The sequence below is a fragment of the Anomaloglossus baeobatrachus genome, chromosome 4 (genome assembly GCF_048569485.1).
Source record: "Anomaloglossus baeobatrachus isolate aAnoBae1 chromosome 4, aAnoBae1.hap1, whole genome shotgun sequence".
NCBI classification, from domain to species: domain Eukaryota; kingdom Metazoa; phylum Chordata; class Amphibia; order Anura; family Aromobatidae; genus Anomaloglossus; species Anomaloglossus baeobatrachus.
This window is the reverse complement of record NC_134356.1, coordinates 335,329,539-335,345,198: the sequence shown is the minus strand read 5'-3', so window position 1 is coordinate 335,345,198 and position 15,660 is coordinate 335,329,539. Positions and strand designations below refer to the sequence as shown.

The 15,660-nt window shown below is 43.0% G+C and overlaps 1 protein-coding gene across 3 annotated transcripts in view; it reads left to right on the top strand.

Annotated features, from left to right (window-relative positions):
• TSPAN12 (tetraspanin 12) overlaps nt 1-15,660 on the top strand; it is a 281,046-nt gene that overhangs the window by 91,771 nt on the left and 173,615 nt on the right. For all 3 annotated transcript variants that reach the window (XM_075342523.1, XM_075342525.1, XM_075342522.1), the window contains 2 exons: nt 291-373; nt 12,542-12,677. In XM_075342523.1, the coding sequence (XP_075198638.1) occupies nt 294-373; nt 12,542-12,677 (216 nt within the window). In that variant the 5' untranslated portion in view covers nt 291-293. The remainder of the gene's footprint in view (nt 1-290; nt 374-12,541; nt 12,678-15,660) is intronic.

Below are 15,660 nucleotides of genomic sequence, written 5' to 3'. Positions count from 1 at the left end.
ATTTGTTAGATGCAAGGGTGCTAGGGTTATTTTACATGCTGCTAATTTAATCATTGATTTGGCTGAGTTGTCTGCTCTGCTCTTTTCTCCACTAGCATACATTTATAGTTTGTTTTTTTTTGTCTTTTTTGTTCTTGAATAGACAATGAAACATAAAAGAGGTGCCCAAAATGACAATTGTTTGCTTCCGCCTCAGGGACGCATCCCTGAGGATACAGCGTGGCGGCGCACAACAGATTGCCTTTATATGGCGCTATACATGTTAATAACATCTTCTCTGTTTGTTTTAGCTGATGTCGATATGTGTTTTGGGAGTTTCTGCTTGGATGAGAGACTACATAAATAATGTACTTACTCTGACTGCTGAAACAAGGTAAGCACTTCCTAATCATCTACACAAGTAACTTCAAAAGAGAAAGGGCTGATAACACCAGGGCAATTCAGATCCCCTGGGGAAGGCTTCTGTGTTTGGCACTTCTGTATTTTCTTTAAGCATAGCCAGTGGTATAGTTGAGGCAATTTCTGCATGAAATATATTCTGCTTAGTATAAACCAGCTTTTGCGCTGTAGTTAGGAAATGCACTGTAATGGTCCGCTTCTTTTGATCGTCTCCCTTCATCCGTGCAGTTGAAAATTGTTTTCTGTTTACTTTAGCGGTGTAACGTGCAGACTAATTGACTGTGTCTAATTGTACTTTCTATGATGTACTTTTAGCTTCCAGTTATATTATGTGCTGCCGTAGGAAAATAACAAGTGCACATAGCAATATTGGATTTGTCTGCGGTCAATAGGTTAATATTGTTAATAGAACACCACACACATAAAATAGATAACTGCTACTCTTTAAATAATACCACAATCAATATATTGTGTACAGTCTGTGTGCTAGTACAGGTTAATTAATGGTTAAAGAAGTAGAATATGGCTATTTCTCAATATGCATCCATTTTTCTTCCTGTAAAAACAATGGAAACCAAAGGACACCGATCCATTTAATAGTATTGTGGCATCTCTTATGAATGTAAGCCATAACACATAAACTACTCACAAAAAATTAGGGATATTTGGTGGACATTTAAGGGTCATGTCAGACCATTCAAAATCGTTTACATCAGCGTCATGTGCGTTCTAGACGGCCTGCAAGGGTATGTTGAAAGTTGATTCACGTTGAGCAGAAGTGATGGCCACCAACGATGTTGGAGACATAAAGGAGAGCGCTATGTATCACCAACTATTGTCATCAGATGAGCCTTTGGTGGTAGTGGTGTTACAGTGTGGGTAGGTGTGTCTAGTCAATAAAGAACTGCCTTACACTTTGTCAGTGGTACAGTGACAAGCCCCTACATCCTTAATCCAGTCATTGTGTCTTTGCATGAATAACAAAGACCTAATTTCATCTACATGGACGAAAATGATCCAGCTCATTGTGATCGTCTAGTTCGGGAACAGTGCTGGAGACTGGGCTACCTCAAATGGAACGGCCTGCCCTTTCTCCAGACCTGAATCCCATAGAAAACCTATGGGATCAGGTAAGTTGCCATTTAGAGGCTTGTAACTGTACCCCAGAACCTCAATGCTCCTTCAAGAGGAGTGGGATGGCATGTCTCAGAAAACAATAACTCGACTTGTAAAGAGCATGAGACGTCGTTGTCAAGCTGTAATTCATGTTCAAGGCCACATGACAAGTTATTGAGACACTGACATTTTTGGGAGGCAATCCCACTCCTTTTGTTGGCTTTGGTTTCAGTACATTATTTGTGATTTTGTCTCAGTAATTCATTTGTAATTTTGCCTAAAGAAGGAGCCTTGGTGCTCTGAAAGCTTGCTAATATAATTTTTCTGATTAGCCTATAAAGGTATCACTCCTAAAATGCTTTTGGCATTCTTAAGGCATATCCAGGCATATCCAACTAAGTCAGTGTATCATAATTACCATGACCATGAATGTAGCCATTGGAGCCTTATGACACACATTTTGTGTATATACTTCTTCAGAAGAGGTTCATCCCTTAAATGCCTGGGTAGGACCAATGAAATCTATGGCTGTAGATGGATCTGTTAAGTTGAGCATTGTAGGTGGTTATTCTGCAAGACTAAGGGGTACTTTGCACGTTGCGGCATCGCTACTGCGATCTCGTCGGGGTCAAATCGAAAGTGCCGCACATCCGGCGCCGGTAACGACGTCGCAATGTGTAAAGCCTAGAAGCACCTATAAACGATCGCAAAAGCGTCGAAAATCAGTGATTTGTGTAGTGTCGGTCATTTCCATAATTTCGCTGCAGCGACAGGTACGATGTTGTTCCTCGTTCCTGCGGCAGCACACATCGCTGTGTATGAAGCCGCAGGAGCGAGGAACATCTCCTTACCTGCGTCCCGCCTGCAATGAGGAAGGAAGGAGATGGGCGGGATGATTACGTCCCGCTCATCTCCGCCCCTCCGCTTCTATTGGCCGCCTGCCGTGTGACGTCGCTGTGACGCCGCATGACCCGCTCCCTTAGGAAGGAGGCGGGTCGCCGGCCAGAGCGACTTCGCAGGGCAGGTAAGTGCGTGTGAAGCTGCTGTAACGATAATGTTCGCTACGGCAGCTATCACAAGAGATCGCATCTGCGACGGTGGCGGGGACTATCAACGCGATGTTGCAGCGTGCAAAGTACCCCTAAGGGGTACTTCTCACATGTCCAGATTACTAGCGAGAGGTTTTGTGACGTACCAGTGACCTCATCAGCGATCTCACGGTGTGTGATACTAAGCAGCGACCTGGCCCCTGCTGTGAAATTGCTGATCGTTACACACTGTTCTGGTTCATTTTTTGCTCGTTGGTCTCCCGCTATGCAGCACACATCGGCGTGTTTGACGGCGGGAGACCAACGAGCACCGACTCTGTGTAAAGTAACCAGGGTAAATATCGGGTAATTAAGCAAAGCACTTTGCATGGTTACCTGATATTTACCCTGGTTATCAGCGTACACCGCTTAGCGCTGGCTCCCTGCACACGTAGCCAGGGTAAATATCGAGTAACTAAGCAAAGCGTTTTGCTTAGTTACCCGATATTTACCCTAATTACCAAGCACAGCACAAGTCGCTGGTGGCTGATGGCTGGTCGCTGGGGAGATCTGCCTGATTGACAGCTCACTAGTGACCATGTAGCGACGCACCAGCGATACTGACCAGGTCGTATCGTGGTCGGAATCACTGGTACATTGTTTAGTGAGATGGTACCCTAAGGCGGGCTTTGCACGTTGCGACATCGCAAGCCGATGCTGCGATGTCGCACGCGATAGTCCCCGCCCCGTCGCTGGTACAATATCTTGTGATAGCTGGCGTAGCGAAAATTATCGCTACTCCAGCTTCACATGCACTCACCTGCCCTGCGACCGTCGCTCTGGCCGGCTACCTACCTCCTTCCTAAGGGGGCGGGTCGTGCGGCTTCATAGCGACGTCACACGGCAGGCGGCCAATAGCGGCGGAGGGGCAGAGATGAGCAAGATGTAAACATCCCGCCCACCTCCTTCCTTCCGTAGAGCCGCCGGCGGCAGATAGGAGATGTTCCTCGCTCCTGCGGCTTCACACACAGCGATGTGTGCTGCCACAGGAACGAGGAACAACATCGTACCTGTCTCTGCACCGGCATTATGGAAATGTCGGTGAATGCAACGATGATACGATAACGACGTTTTTGCGCTCGTTAATCGTATCATCTAGCATTTACACAGTACGATGTCAAAAGTGACGCCGGATGTGCGTCACTTTCGATTTGACCCCACTGACATAGCACGTGCGATGTCGGAACGTGCAAAGCCGCCCTAAGGATAAGCTACCAATCAAAATAGTGGTTTAATTTGTCATATGGTACATTACCAGCTTTCTATCCATGTGTATATGAGGCAGAAATGGCTTATTGTGAGGTTATATCTTTGCTAGCTTTGCTACTTTTGGCCATTATTATATTAATATTAATATTTATTCAATTCCACAAATAACTTGTTACTATACATTTATATTTTAGATTTAGATTTAGATTGAGATACTTTTGGCTAGTAATATACCCTCATAATATTTGATGTACATTGCTTGATCATTTTCTTTCCACACCAAATATCTTGTTACCATACATTTATATTTTCATAGATTGGGATAATCATCTGTGTAGATATTTGGTGAACACCGCATATTAATACATTTATTGGTATGGATACAGTCCTTTTGAGGCACTTGCACCTTATTTGCATTAGATTGATAATTAATCCATTTATAGTATAGGTATTTCACGAGAATGTGTATGGTTTGTTCCTGCTATCCAATATCAAAATTGTGGGCACCTATAGTAAGCAATAAATGTAAGAGTATAATTATATGATAAATTTTGTAGTCCTGTGTTAAGGCCCAGTCACACTAAACAACTTACCAGCGATCCCAACAATGATACAACAGCGATCCCTGTTCCTTGCACTCCTAGCTACAGTACACATGGGGTTAATTACCCGATGTGTACTGTGGCTACGTGTGCAGGGAGCAGGGAGCCGGCACTGACAGCTGAGAGCGGCGGACGCTGGTAACGAAGGTAAATATCGGGTAACCAAGGTAAGGGCTTCTTGGTTACCCAATGTTTACCGTGGTTACCAGCGTCCGCAGAAGCCGGCTCCTGCTGCCTGCACATTCAGTTGTTGCTCTCTCACTGTCACACACACCGATGTGTGCTTCACAGCGGGACAGCAACAACTAAAAAATGGCCCAGGACATTCAGCAACAACCAACGACCTCACAGCAGGGGCCAGGTTGTTGCTGGATGTCAGACACAGTGACATCACTAGCAACATCGCTGTTACGTCACAAAAGTTGTTCCTTAGCAGCGATGTTGCTAGCGATGTTGCTTAGTGTGATATGGCCTTTACACTTTAATGTAATCATTTAATCTTGTATACATGTAATCAGGCTAACAGTACCATCTTTGCACCTTGATCCCATATATCAGAACTTAATGGTTCCTAATTTTGTTTTTATATATTATATCTATATGAATAATAAAGGATTTTGATAATCAATTGTTGTGGTCACACTTTTTTGGAATTGAATATTATATGGAGAGTGCTAGTCTATTTTTTTATATAAATCTTACATGTAATAAACCTAAAAAATGCACAAAAAAAATGATTTTCTGAGATCTAAACCCAGTTTTTTTTTTACTGTCAAAAGTGAATGTTTTAGCTGCAGAAAAGAACGTTGTAAAACACTACATGTGAACATAGCCCTACATATGATGTGAAAACGTGTTTGCCCCATCCCTGATTTCCTTTTCATGTTTGTCACACTTAAATGATTCAGATCGCAAAGCGAAAGTAAATATAAGTCCAAGATAACACAAGTAAACACAAAATGCAGTTTTTAAATGAAGATTTTTATTATTAAGCGAAAAATAAATCCAAACCTAAAGGGCCCTATATGAAAAAGTGATTGCACCCTCCTTAAAACCTAAATTAACTGTGGTTTATTACATCTTTGGGAAGCTAAGTTCTATTTCCCTAGGAGGACAACCCATCAAAGAGGTCACAAAAGACCCCACAGCAACATCCAAATAACTGCAGGCCTCACTTGTCTCAGTTAGGTTGAATGTTCATAACTCCACCATAAGAAAGAGACTGGCCTGCATGGCAGAGTTCCAAGACGAAAACCACTGCAGAGCAAAAAGAACATAAAGGCCCGTTTCTGTTTTGCCAGAAAACATCTTGATGGTCCCCAAGACTTTTGGGGGAATACTTTATGGACTGACGAGACAAAACTTGAACTTTTTTGAAGCTGTATGTCCCATTACATCTGGCGTAGAAGTAACTCAGTATTTCAGAAAAGGAACAGAACATAACAAAAGTAAAATATGGTGGTGATAGTGTGATTGTCTGGGGTGATTTTGCGGCTTCAGGACCTGAAAAACTTGCTGTGCTAAATGGAACCATGAATTTTGCGGTCTTCCAAAAAATCCTGAAGGAGAATGTCCGGCCATCTGTTCGTGACCCCAAGTGGAAGCACACAATTTTAACAATAAGTACAGTTTGGAATTTTTAGTGCAGTAGTGCACATTTAGTGCTGGCTATCTTGTTTTTTCTTCATTGAATTGGTCAGTGGCTGACCCCCACCTTGCTATGCACCCCAATTTGGGTTGTATTCCACCTGTCTTGATTTTGGCTATTAGTGGCTGTTCACATTCAGTCATCAAGCCCTATCCACAGGCTATTTACTTCAAGCAGCATTTGCTTGGGCCTGTCCTGCCCACAGCCATGATTCAGTCATGGGTGTAGGATTGAAAAGCACCAGGTAAATGCTGCTAAGAACAGTTCTACTTTTTCATATGTGAGGCCATATGGCACTTTTTAAATTAAATTAATTTAGAGTAGGACTGCCCCAATGAGATTTGCCATGACATGGCTGGGTAGCTCAAGAAATTGCAATTTTTTTTGGCAACAATCTCTAATTTTAACAAGAAGTACAGTTTGGAATTTTTAGTGCAGTAATGCACATTTAGTGCTAGCTATCCTGTTTTTTCACACTTGGGTTATCCAGCAGGACAATGATTCTAAACACACTAGCAGCTCCACCTATTAATGGCTTAAGAAAAAGAAAATTAAGACTTTAAGGTACCGTCACACTAAGCAACTTACCAGCGATCCCAACAACGATAGGGATCGCTGGTAAGTTGCTAGGAGGTTGCTGGTGAGCTGTCACACTGCGACGCTCCAGCGATCCCACCAGCAACCTGACCTGGCAGGGATCGCTGGAGCGTGGCTACACGAGTTGCTGGTGAGCTCACCAGCAACCAGTGACCAGCCCCCAGCGCCGCGTGGAAGATGCTGTGCTTGGTAACTAGGTAAATATCGGTAACCAACCCGATATTTACCTTGGTTACCACCGCACGGAGCTACACGTGCAGAGAGCAGGGAGCAGCGCACACTTAGCGCTGGCTCCCTGCTCTCCTAGCTACACCACACATCGGGTTAATTACCCGATGTGTGCTGCAACTAAATGTGCACAGAGCAGGGAGCAGCGCACAATGCTTAGCGCTGGCTCCCTGCTCTCCTACTTACAGCACACATCAGGTTAATTACCCGATGTATGCTGCAGCTAAATGTGCACAGAGCAGGGAGCAGCGCACAATGCTTAGCACTGGCTCCCTGCTCTCCTACTTACAGCACACATCAGGTTAATTAACCCGATGTGTCCTGCAGCTAGCTACATGTGCACAGAGCAGGAGCCGGCAGCACAGGCAGTGAGAGCGGCGGAGGCTGGTATCGAAGGTAAATATCGGGTAACCAAGGACAGGGCTTCTTGGTTACCCGATGTTTACATTGGTTACCAGCCTCTGCAGAAGCCGGCTCCCTGCTGCCTGCACATTTAGTTGTTGCTGTCTCGCTGTCACACACAGCGATCTGTGCTTCACAGCGGGACAGCAACAACTAAAAAATGGCCCAGGACATTCAGCAACAACCAACGACCTCACAGCAGGGGCCAGGTTGTTGCTGGATGTCACACACAGCAACATCGCTAGCAACGTCACAAAAGTTGTTCGTTAGCAGCGATGTTGCTAGCGATGTTGCTTAGTGTGACGGGGCCTTTAGAGTGGCCTAGTCAAAGTCCTGACCTTAATCTGATCTAATCTGAGATGCTGTGGCATGACATTAAAAAGGCAGTTTATGCCCAGAAACCCTCCAATATGGCTAAATTACAACAATTCTGCAAAGATGAGTGGGACAGAATCTCTCAAAAGCATTGTAATGCTTGATTGCAGTTGTCGCTGCTACGGGTGGCCCAGCCAGTTATTAGGTTTAGGGAGCAATCACTTTTCACACAGGGCCCTGTAGGTTTGGATTTCTTTTCCCCTTTATAACAAGGACCTTAATTTATGAACTGCATTTTTTTTACTTACGGGATATATGTCTAATATTTAAATTTGTCTGGTGATCTGAAATATTTAAGTGTGATAAACATGCAAAAGAATAAGAAATCAGGAAGGGGGCAAACACCTTTTCACTCCCCTGTATGTGTGTTAGGTGTAGATACAATATGGTAAGATATTTTTTCAAAATATAAGATTGAAAGATACTTCTTTTTTATTGTAATTGCCTCAGAGCTAGAGGTGTAGCTAGGGATTCAGCACGGGAGAGTGGGGGGAGACATCTTAGTGTGCGCCTGATAACCAGGTAACCTTGATTACAACTACAGTGGTGCGGCCTAATCGTGGCAACAGGGGAACCTCAGCAGATGACAGCGCTGTAATGGAAAATAAATCTCTACACAATGACCAACACTGATATTCTTGCCATATGGTGACCGTATAGTGGTAGACACAAGTAGTGTAAAACATGTAATGGATTACTGTACAGTGATGGTGACTTACAGCTGACTTTCTTTCTTATGGAGTCATTCACTTTTCCCATCTTTTCCATCTGGCCCAGAGCGATACAAAAATTTCTTCCAGTCACAATTCGTCTACAGAGATTACAAAACAGACACATTTGACTTCTCACATTTCCAGCACTGGCCTCATCTGATCCCAACCTGTACAATCTCCTCATCCTACTGACACCGCAATACTGAGCCGCTGCTGCTATATGGGTTCCTATTACTGATCCTCTTAGCACCCCTCATAATGCTCACCACTATCACTCTTACAAAGTAAAATGCCTCCTTTGTGTCCTCTATATGGTAAAATTGCCCCTTAGAAAATGTTAATGCTCTGTGCAAGTGCACGAGAAAACAGTGTGCACATTTTGTACTCTAGAAAGTAATTTTAACCCATGGCCACCCTTGTTGGTCACAATACTCTAAGGGGCACTTTGCACACAATGACATTGCAAGCCGATGCTTGCGATGCCGAGCACGATAGTCCCCGCCCCCGTCGCAGCAGCGATATCTTGTGATAGCAGCCGTAGCGAACATTATCGCTACGGCAGCTTCACATGGACTCACCTGTCTTGCGACGTCGATCTGGCCGGCGACCCGCCTCCTTATTAAGGGGGCGGGTCATGCGGCGTCATAGCGACATCACACGGCAGGCGGCCAATAGAAGCGGAGCGGCGGAGATGAGCGGGACGTAAACATCCCGCCCACCTCTGTCCTTCCGCATAGCCGGTGTGAGCTGCAGGACGCAGGTAGGAGATGTTCCTCGCTCCTGAGGCTTCACACACAGCGATATGTGCTGCCGCAGGAACGATGAACAACATCTTACCTGTCGCAGTCGCGTAATTATGGCATTCCCAGACACTACACCGATGATACGATTACGACGATTTTGCCTTCGTTAATCGTATCATCTAGGATTTACACACTACGATGTCGAGTGCGACGCCGGAAGTGCGTCCCTTTCGACATGACCCCACCGACATCGCACCTGTGATGTCATAGTGTGCAAAGTGCCCCTAAGTGCCCCTATAACAATAATGCTTCTTAAGTGCTCACTTTAATGGAATTTGTCAGCAGGTTTTTGCTGCCTCATCTGACAGCAATATAGCCAAGTAGATTCTGAATCAACGTATCACTTAGATTACTGGATGAAGCCATTCTGAAACAATCAAAGAATTTAGATTCAGAAACACTGCAGGGCTGACTGAGCTTTCCCACCCACACCAGGTTCTCAGTAGAGATTGTGCATTGACTCCGAGGTGTCAATCACAGAAGGGGTGTGTGGGACATCTCTACACATGAGTTTCTAGTCCTGCAGTGTTAATCACAGGGTAATAAACCCTTTAGTTTACATAAACAGCTCACACACAGATAAGACCACAGATGCTTTTTTTCTTTTTTTTTTTCCCCAACTTTTCCCAGTATGCTGTCCTTAGCATACATAGCAAAAACTAGCTGACAGATTCTCTTTAACATTTCATAATATCTCCTGAGTCTCCCTGTGCAAAGCATGATGCCCCCAAGTAATCCCCCACCATGTATGATAGCCCTCAGTAGCCCAACTCGCGCTGAATAGATGGCCTCAGTTTTCCCCTCATACTATAATATGGCCCTAGTGTTATCTACACACTGTAAAATGGCCCTCATAATTTTCCCCACACTGTATTAGGCCCACCAGTATTTCCCTCACAATGTAATACGGCACCTAGTATTTTCCCCACATTGTAATATGGCCCCCAGTATTTTCCCTACACTTTATTATGGCTCCCAGTACCCCCCTCCCTCCGTAATATGCAGCCCCCAGTATTTCACCCACCCTTTAATATGCGACCCCTAGTATTTCCCCTACATTGTATTATGGACCCCACTCTTTCCCCCACACTGTGATATGGCCCTTAGCATTTTCCCCACACTGTAATATGGCCTCTAGTATTTCCCCCACACTGTAATAAGACACCCAGTATTTTTATCACATTGTAATTTGCGGCCCCCGGTATTTTCCCCATACTGCATGAAGACCCCAGTATTTCCACTACACTGTAATATGCGACTCCCAGTATTTCACCACCACCTTAATATGTGGCTCCCAATATTTCCCCCACACTTAATGATGACCACCAGTATTTTCCCTACACTGTATCATGGGTATCATTGCCCCCACTATTTCCCTCACACTGTGATATGTGACTCCCACTATTTTTCCTACACTGTAGTATGCGGCCCCAGTGTTTCCCCCTCACTGTAATATGTGATCCTCAGTGTTTCCCACATACTGTATGATGATGCCCAGTATTTCACCTTCACTGTAACCTGGCCCCTAGTATTTTCCCCACACTGTAATATGTGGCCCGCAGTATTTCCCGCACACTGTATGATGACCCCCAGTATTTCTTTTACACTGCATCATGGCCCCCAGTATTTCCCCCACACTGTAATATGTTGCCCCTCATATTGTCTCCTCACTGTGTGATGACCACCAGTATTTCCCCCATACTGTATCATGGCCCCCAGTATTGCCCCCACACTGTCTGATGACCCTCAGTATTTCTGCTACGCTGTATCATGGTCCCCAGTATTTCCCCCACACTGTAATATGTGGCCCCAGGTATTTTCTCCTCACTGTATGATGACTCCCATTATTTCCCCTACACTGTATCATGGCCCCCAGTATTTCCCCCACACTGTAATATACTGCTCCTAATATTTCCACCGCACTGTATGATGACCCCCAGTATTTCCGCTACGCTGTATCATGGTTTCCAGTATTTCCCCACACTGGCAAAAAAAACCCCATACAACTTATACTGACCTACCCATGGATCCCGATGAGTCCGAAGGCAGACAAGACTAACGTGGTAAGGTCATCGCACTGGGGCATGCAGAGTCCCAACGTAATGACATTATCACTCCACTACACGTCCCCGACTCATGAGTCTTCCTGCTGTTCTGTAGACCGCAGGTCTAAATCAACCAACTGTCTACAGAACGGAGAGTGGTAGGTAGTGCAGGCAGATCATAGAGTTTACAATAGCAGTGGCTTTGAATGGGCCCCTGTGATGGCGGTGCCTACAGTGACCGCACCCTTTACCCCCCGATAGCTATGCTACTACTTAAAGCACTAAAAACTAAATGTGGATACTGCTTTTATATAAGCAAGAAAAAGAATTGAATCATTAAAAGTTGCACCTTTGACATTGACATTGGTGCTACCGTGCTTTTCCAAAAAAAAACCTTATACTTTTTTTGCCCCCCCCCCAAAAATCACTAGGGCTTATTTTTGGAGGAGGTCTTATTTTTGTCGAATAAGCAGACACCCCACTTCCCAGGAGACTCATACTTACCAGACCCGGACGTCTGCGTAGCTCCAAGGTCCTCCCTGTGATCTCCGGTGGATGCTGCACGCCGTCCTCTCATGCTTCTGGATGGCTGGCTGACACACACACAGACACACACACGCACACACATACATACACACACTCATTACATCCAGCGTTACAGAATACGTCTGACCGCAGGGAATGATGGGAGGAAATCACGTGTCTGGCCCACAGGTCCTGTAATCAAGCATTGCGGCAGGTCCTTGCGCTCCACTGCTCTGCCTCCCAGGATTCTGCCAGCCAGCAAAAATCGGTTTCGGTGGATGTGGTGAGTATGTGTGTGATCCGATGTTTGTGTGTACGATCTGATTGTGTGAGATTGGATGTGTGTGTGAGATCAGATGTTTGTGGGTGTGAGATCACTGCAGGTCCTCCGCTCGGCGTCTGGTGAGTGTGATTGCGGTCCGCTGTGTATAATGAAGTATCCTGCAGTATTGTTTAACTTTTTTAGCTGCATGGACACTTCATTATTGAACCACGACTAGGGCTTATTTTCGGGGGAGGGCTTATATTTAAGCCTTGCTCCAAAAATGCTGAAAATCCCTGCTAAGACTTATTTTTGGGGGAGGGCTTATTTTTGGAAAAACACAGTAATTAGCGCTGATATGAAAGACTCCTCCTTCTTTACAAAGAAAAAAAAAACAAGAAGCAAAGTCAGTTTATAAAATTCTGAGTTTTCCATATCATTGGAGCAAGGTTTTCTTTATGACTATTTTGCTGTTTAGCTTCATACTTCTCCGTTGTAATACTCAATTATATCTGCCTTCTGATTCTAGAGTGGAGGATGCGGTTCTTCTCATCTACTTCCCCGTCTTCCACCCGGTGATGGTTGCGGTCTGTTGTTTCCTTATCATTGTGGGCATGCTGGGTTACTGTGGAGCTGTGAAGAGCAATCTTATACTACTTGTATGGGTGAGTGTAGTTGGATTTCTAAACTGATTCCCTGACAAATCTGATTAATATAGGACCACAGAGCCATGAATGCATACAATTATTCAATCTTTTTTAAATAATCACCGTTAAAGGCTTAAAATTTGTATGATGGGTCCCACAGAGTGAGGGAGGCAACATACACAATAGGAAGAGATAAAAATATAGCTGGTATATGAAGGCATTAGATCCAGCATTATTTATTTATGTACAGGTCACTAAATATGCAACACCATAGCTCTAGTATATCAAAGCCACAATGGCAAAAAGTAAAGGACATGAAGGCATGAGCAAGAGCTAGATATAAATAGCAAATATCAATAGGATCAGGCAACTCAGAACAATTTTCTTACCCATGTGGTACTCCTTCTTCTGGAACAGCGTCAGACCCCACGCATGTTTCAGCACTAGCCTTCTTCAGGGGGTGGAGTCAGAACAGCAGAGTGTGCCTTATAAACAATCCACTGACCAATTTGTAAAAGATAATTAAGGCTAGCACCAAAACACACATGAGGTCTGGCGCCATTCGAGAGGGAGGGGTACCACATGGATAACATAAAATCATTCTGAGTTGCCTGACCCTATTGATATTTGCTATTTATATCTAGCTCTTGCTCATTCCTTAATGTCCGTTAGTTTTTGCCATTGTGGCTTTGATATACTAGAGCTATAATGTTGCATATTTAGTGACGTGTACATGTATATTTTTGCTGGCCTGCATGTACCAGCTCAATTTTATCTTCTCCTGCATTGTATGTCATCTCTCTCGCTCTGTGGCAACCATCAAACAAATATTATCCCTTTCACTGTGATTACTTGATAAAGATTGAATCATTTCATGTATTCGTAGTCATATTGTTGTTGTGTTATGTTTACTGGTTTTCGGTATACACACACACGCAGACACACACACACACACACACGGAGTCGGGAAAATGAGCATTTGATACACTGCCGATTTTTGCAAGTGTTCCCCACATGAAAAATGAAGAGGTCTTTAATTTTTATCATAGGTACACTTCAAGTGTGACAGAAAAAAAACCCTGAAAATCACATTGTATGATTTTTAAATAATTAATTTTCATTTTATTGCATAAAATAATTATTTTATACAACAGAAAAAACAAATGTATATATAATAAGTAAATGATAACGCTACACAAAGAAGCAGTGTGTTTCAGGTGTGCATTAAAATACATCCACAGGTGTGTCTCTAATTAACTCAGATATTGCCAATAAACCTATCAGAAGCTTCCAAAGACATGACATCATCATATGGGCTGTCCCATAGTCTTTAAAGGCATATTACTCTTAGTGTATGTAAACTTTTGACTTTGCAGCAAGTAATAAAAATGCCTTAACTCATTCTCTCTCTCTCATTATTCTGGCATTTGGCAAATGTAAATAATTTTGGTTCCTAATTGATCTAAAACAGGAAAGGTTTATTCTGATTTCATACCAGATAGTGAGAAAAACATTCATATGTGTCTTAGATAGTGTATGAAAACATCTGGTTTCAACTGTATATATATATATATATATATATATATAATGTATAATATATATATATGTATACATATGTATATATATGTATATATATATGTATAATATATATGTATATATGTATATATATATATATATATGTATATATGTATATATATATATGTATATATTATATATATGTATATATATATATAGATATATATAATATGCATATGTATGAATGTATTTGTTGTTATGCACATATGTTTTGGCTGAATTTTGTTTTTTCTCATTCAGTGACAACTAAAGTTGCTACTAGTCATACAATAATGGTGCTTACCACTGTAAAATATTGTTGTGGGTTTTTTATTTTAAATTATAAGGGACATTTTTAGCTTCATGTTAAGAGCTATGCTCCCAATTCATCAAAGCTTTTCCAACAGTGTGCTGGCGTAAATAGTTTTGAAAAGTTGCAAAATTTTGGCGCTATTCCAGTTTAGGTTGGGCTGATATGCCGTATCAGAGACGCCTTATCAGAGACTGAACGCCTGCACCTGGTACACCCCCTTTCTGAAGCATGCAACTTGTCTTTATATCCTTCATTAAGAGGTGAACACCATGTGATACCTAGCACCAATCCAGAAACGGGTAATAAAATCATTCGAAAACTAATTAAACTTGTTACACAGAGGGACAATGCAATACCAGTCTATGGCATAATAAATGTTCCATATATATATATACTAACTTTCCTGTGTTTATATTTACTATGATCTACTGCCAGTATTTCTGCGATATTTCAGATGCAGTATAACACTGAGATTGCAATTTTCATTCATGTCCTTAGTACTAACTGCATTTATATTGGTCTTGAAGTCTGACCCATGTATTTCATCCCACAAGGGCATTTTAAAAAGTAAATCATATTACTACTATAAGGGCGCATGCGCACGTTGCCGAATTTCATGCATTTATGCTACGTATTGCACCGCAGCGTAAATGTATTCGACCTGTGTCCCCAGCACAATCTATGTAGATTGTGCATAATCCATGTGCACGTTGCATTTGAAAGCGCAGCGATTTGGATGCCAAAATTTTGTTCCAAATCGTTGCGTTCTAAAAAGCAACATGTCACTTATTCCGTGCGCTTTGGATGCAGGTCCCGCTCTGTCTATGGGAGAGGCTGCATCCATAGCTCATGAAATCTGCTTTTTTTCTGCAGAAACACTGCATCCATGACGCAGTGTTTCTACAGCGATTTGACGCGCACATGTGCTGTCAAATCACTGCAGAAATTGTTGCAGGGACACGACGCAACGTGCGCACACAGCCTGATGTGAAAAAAATAACATATTGGTATTTTTTTTTCCTGAACAGGGAATGGGATACATGGTCTCCTCTAATAATGGAAGTTAAATTTTGGTAATTTGAACAAACTCTTCTCATTCCTTATTTTTGCCCATGTTAAAGTAAAAAAAGATAA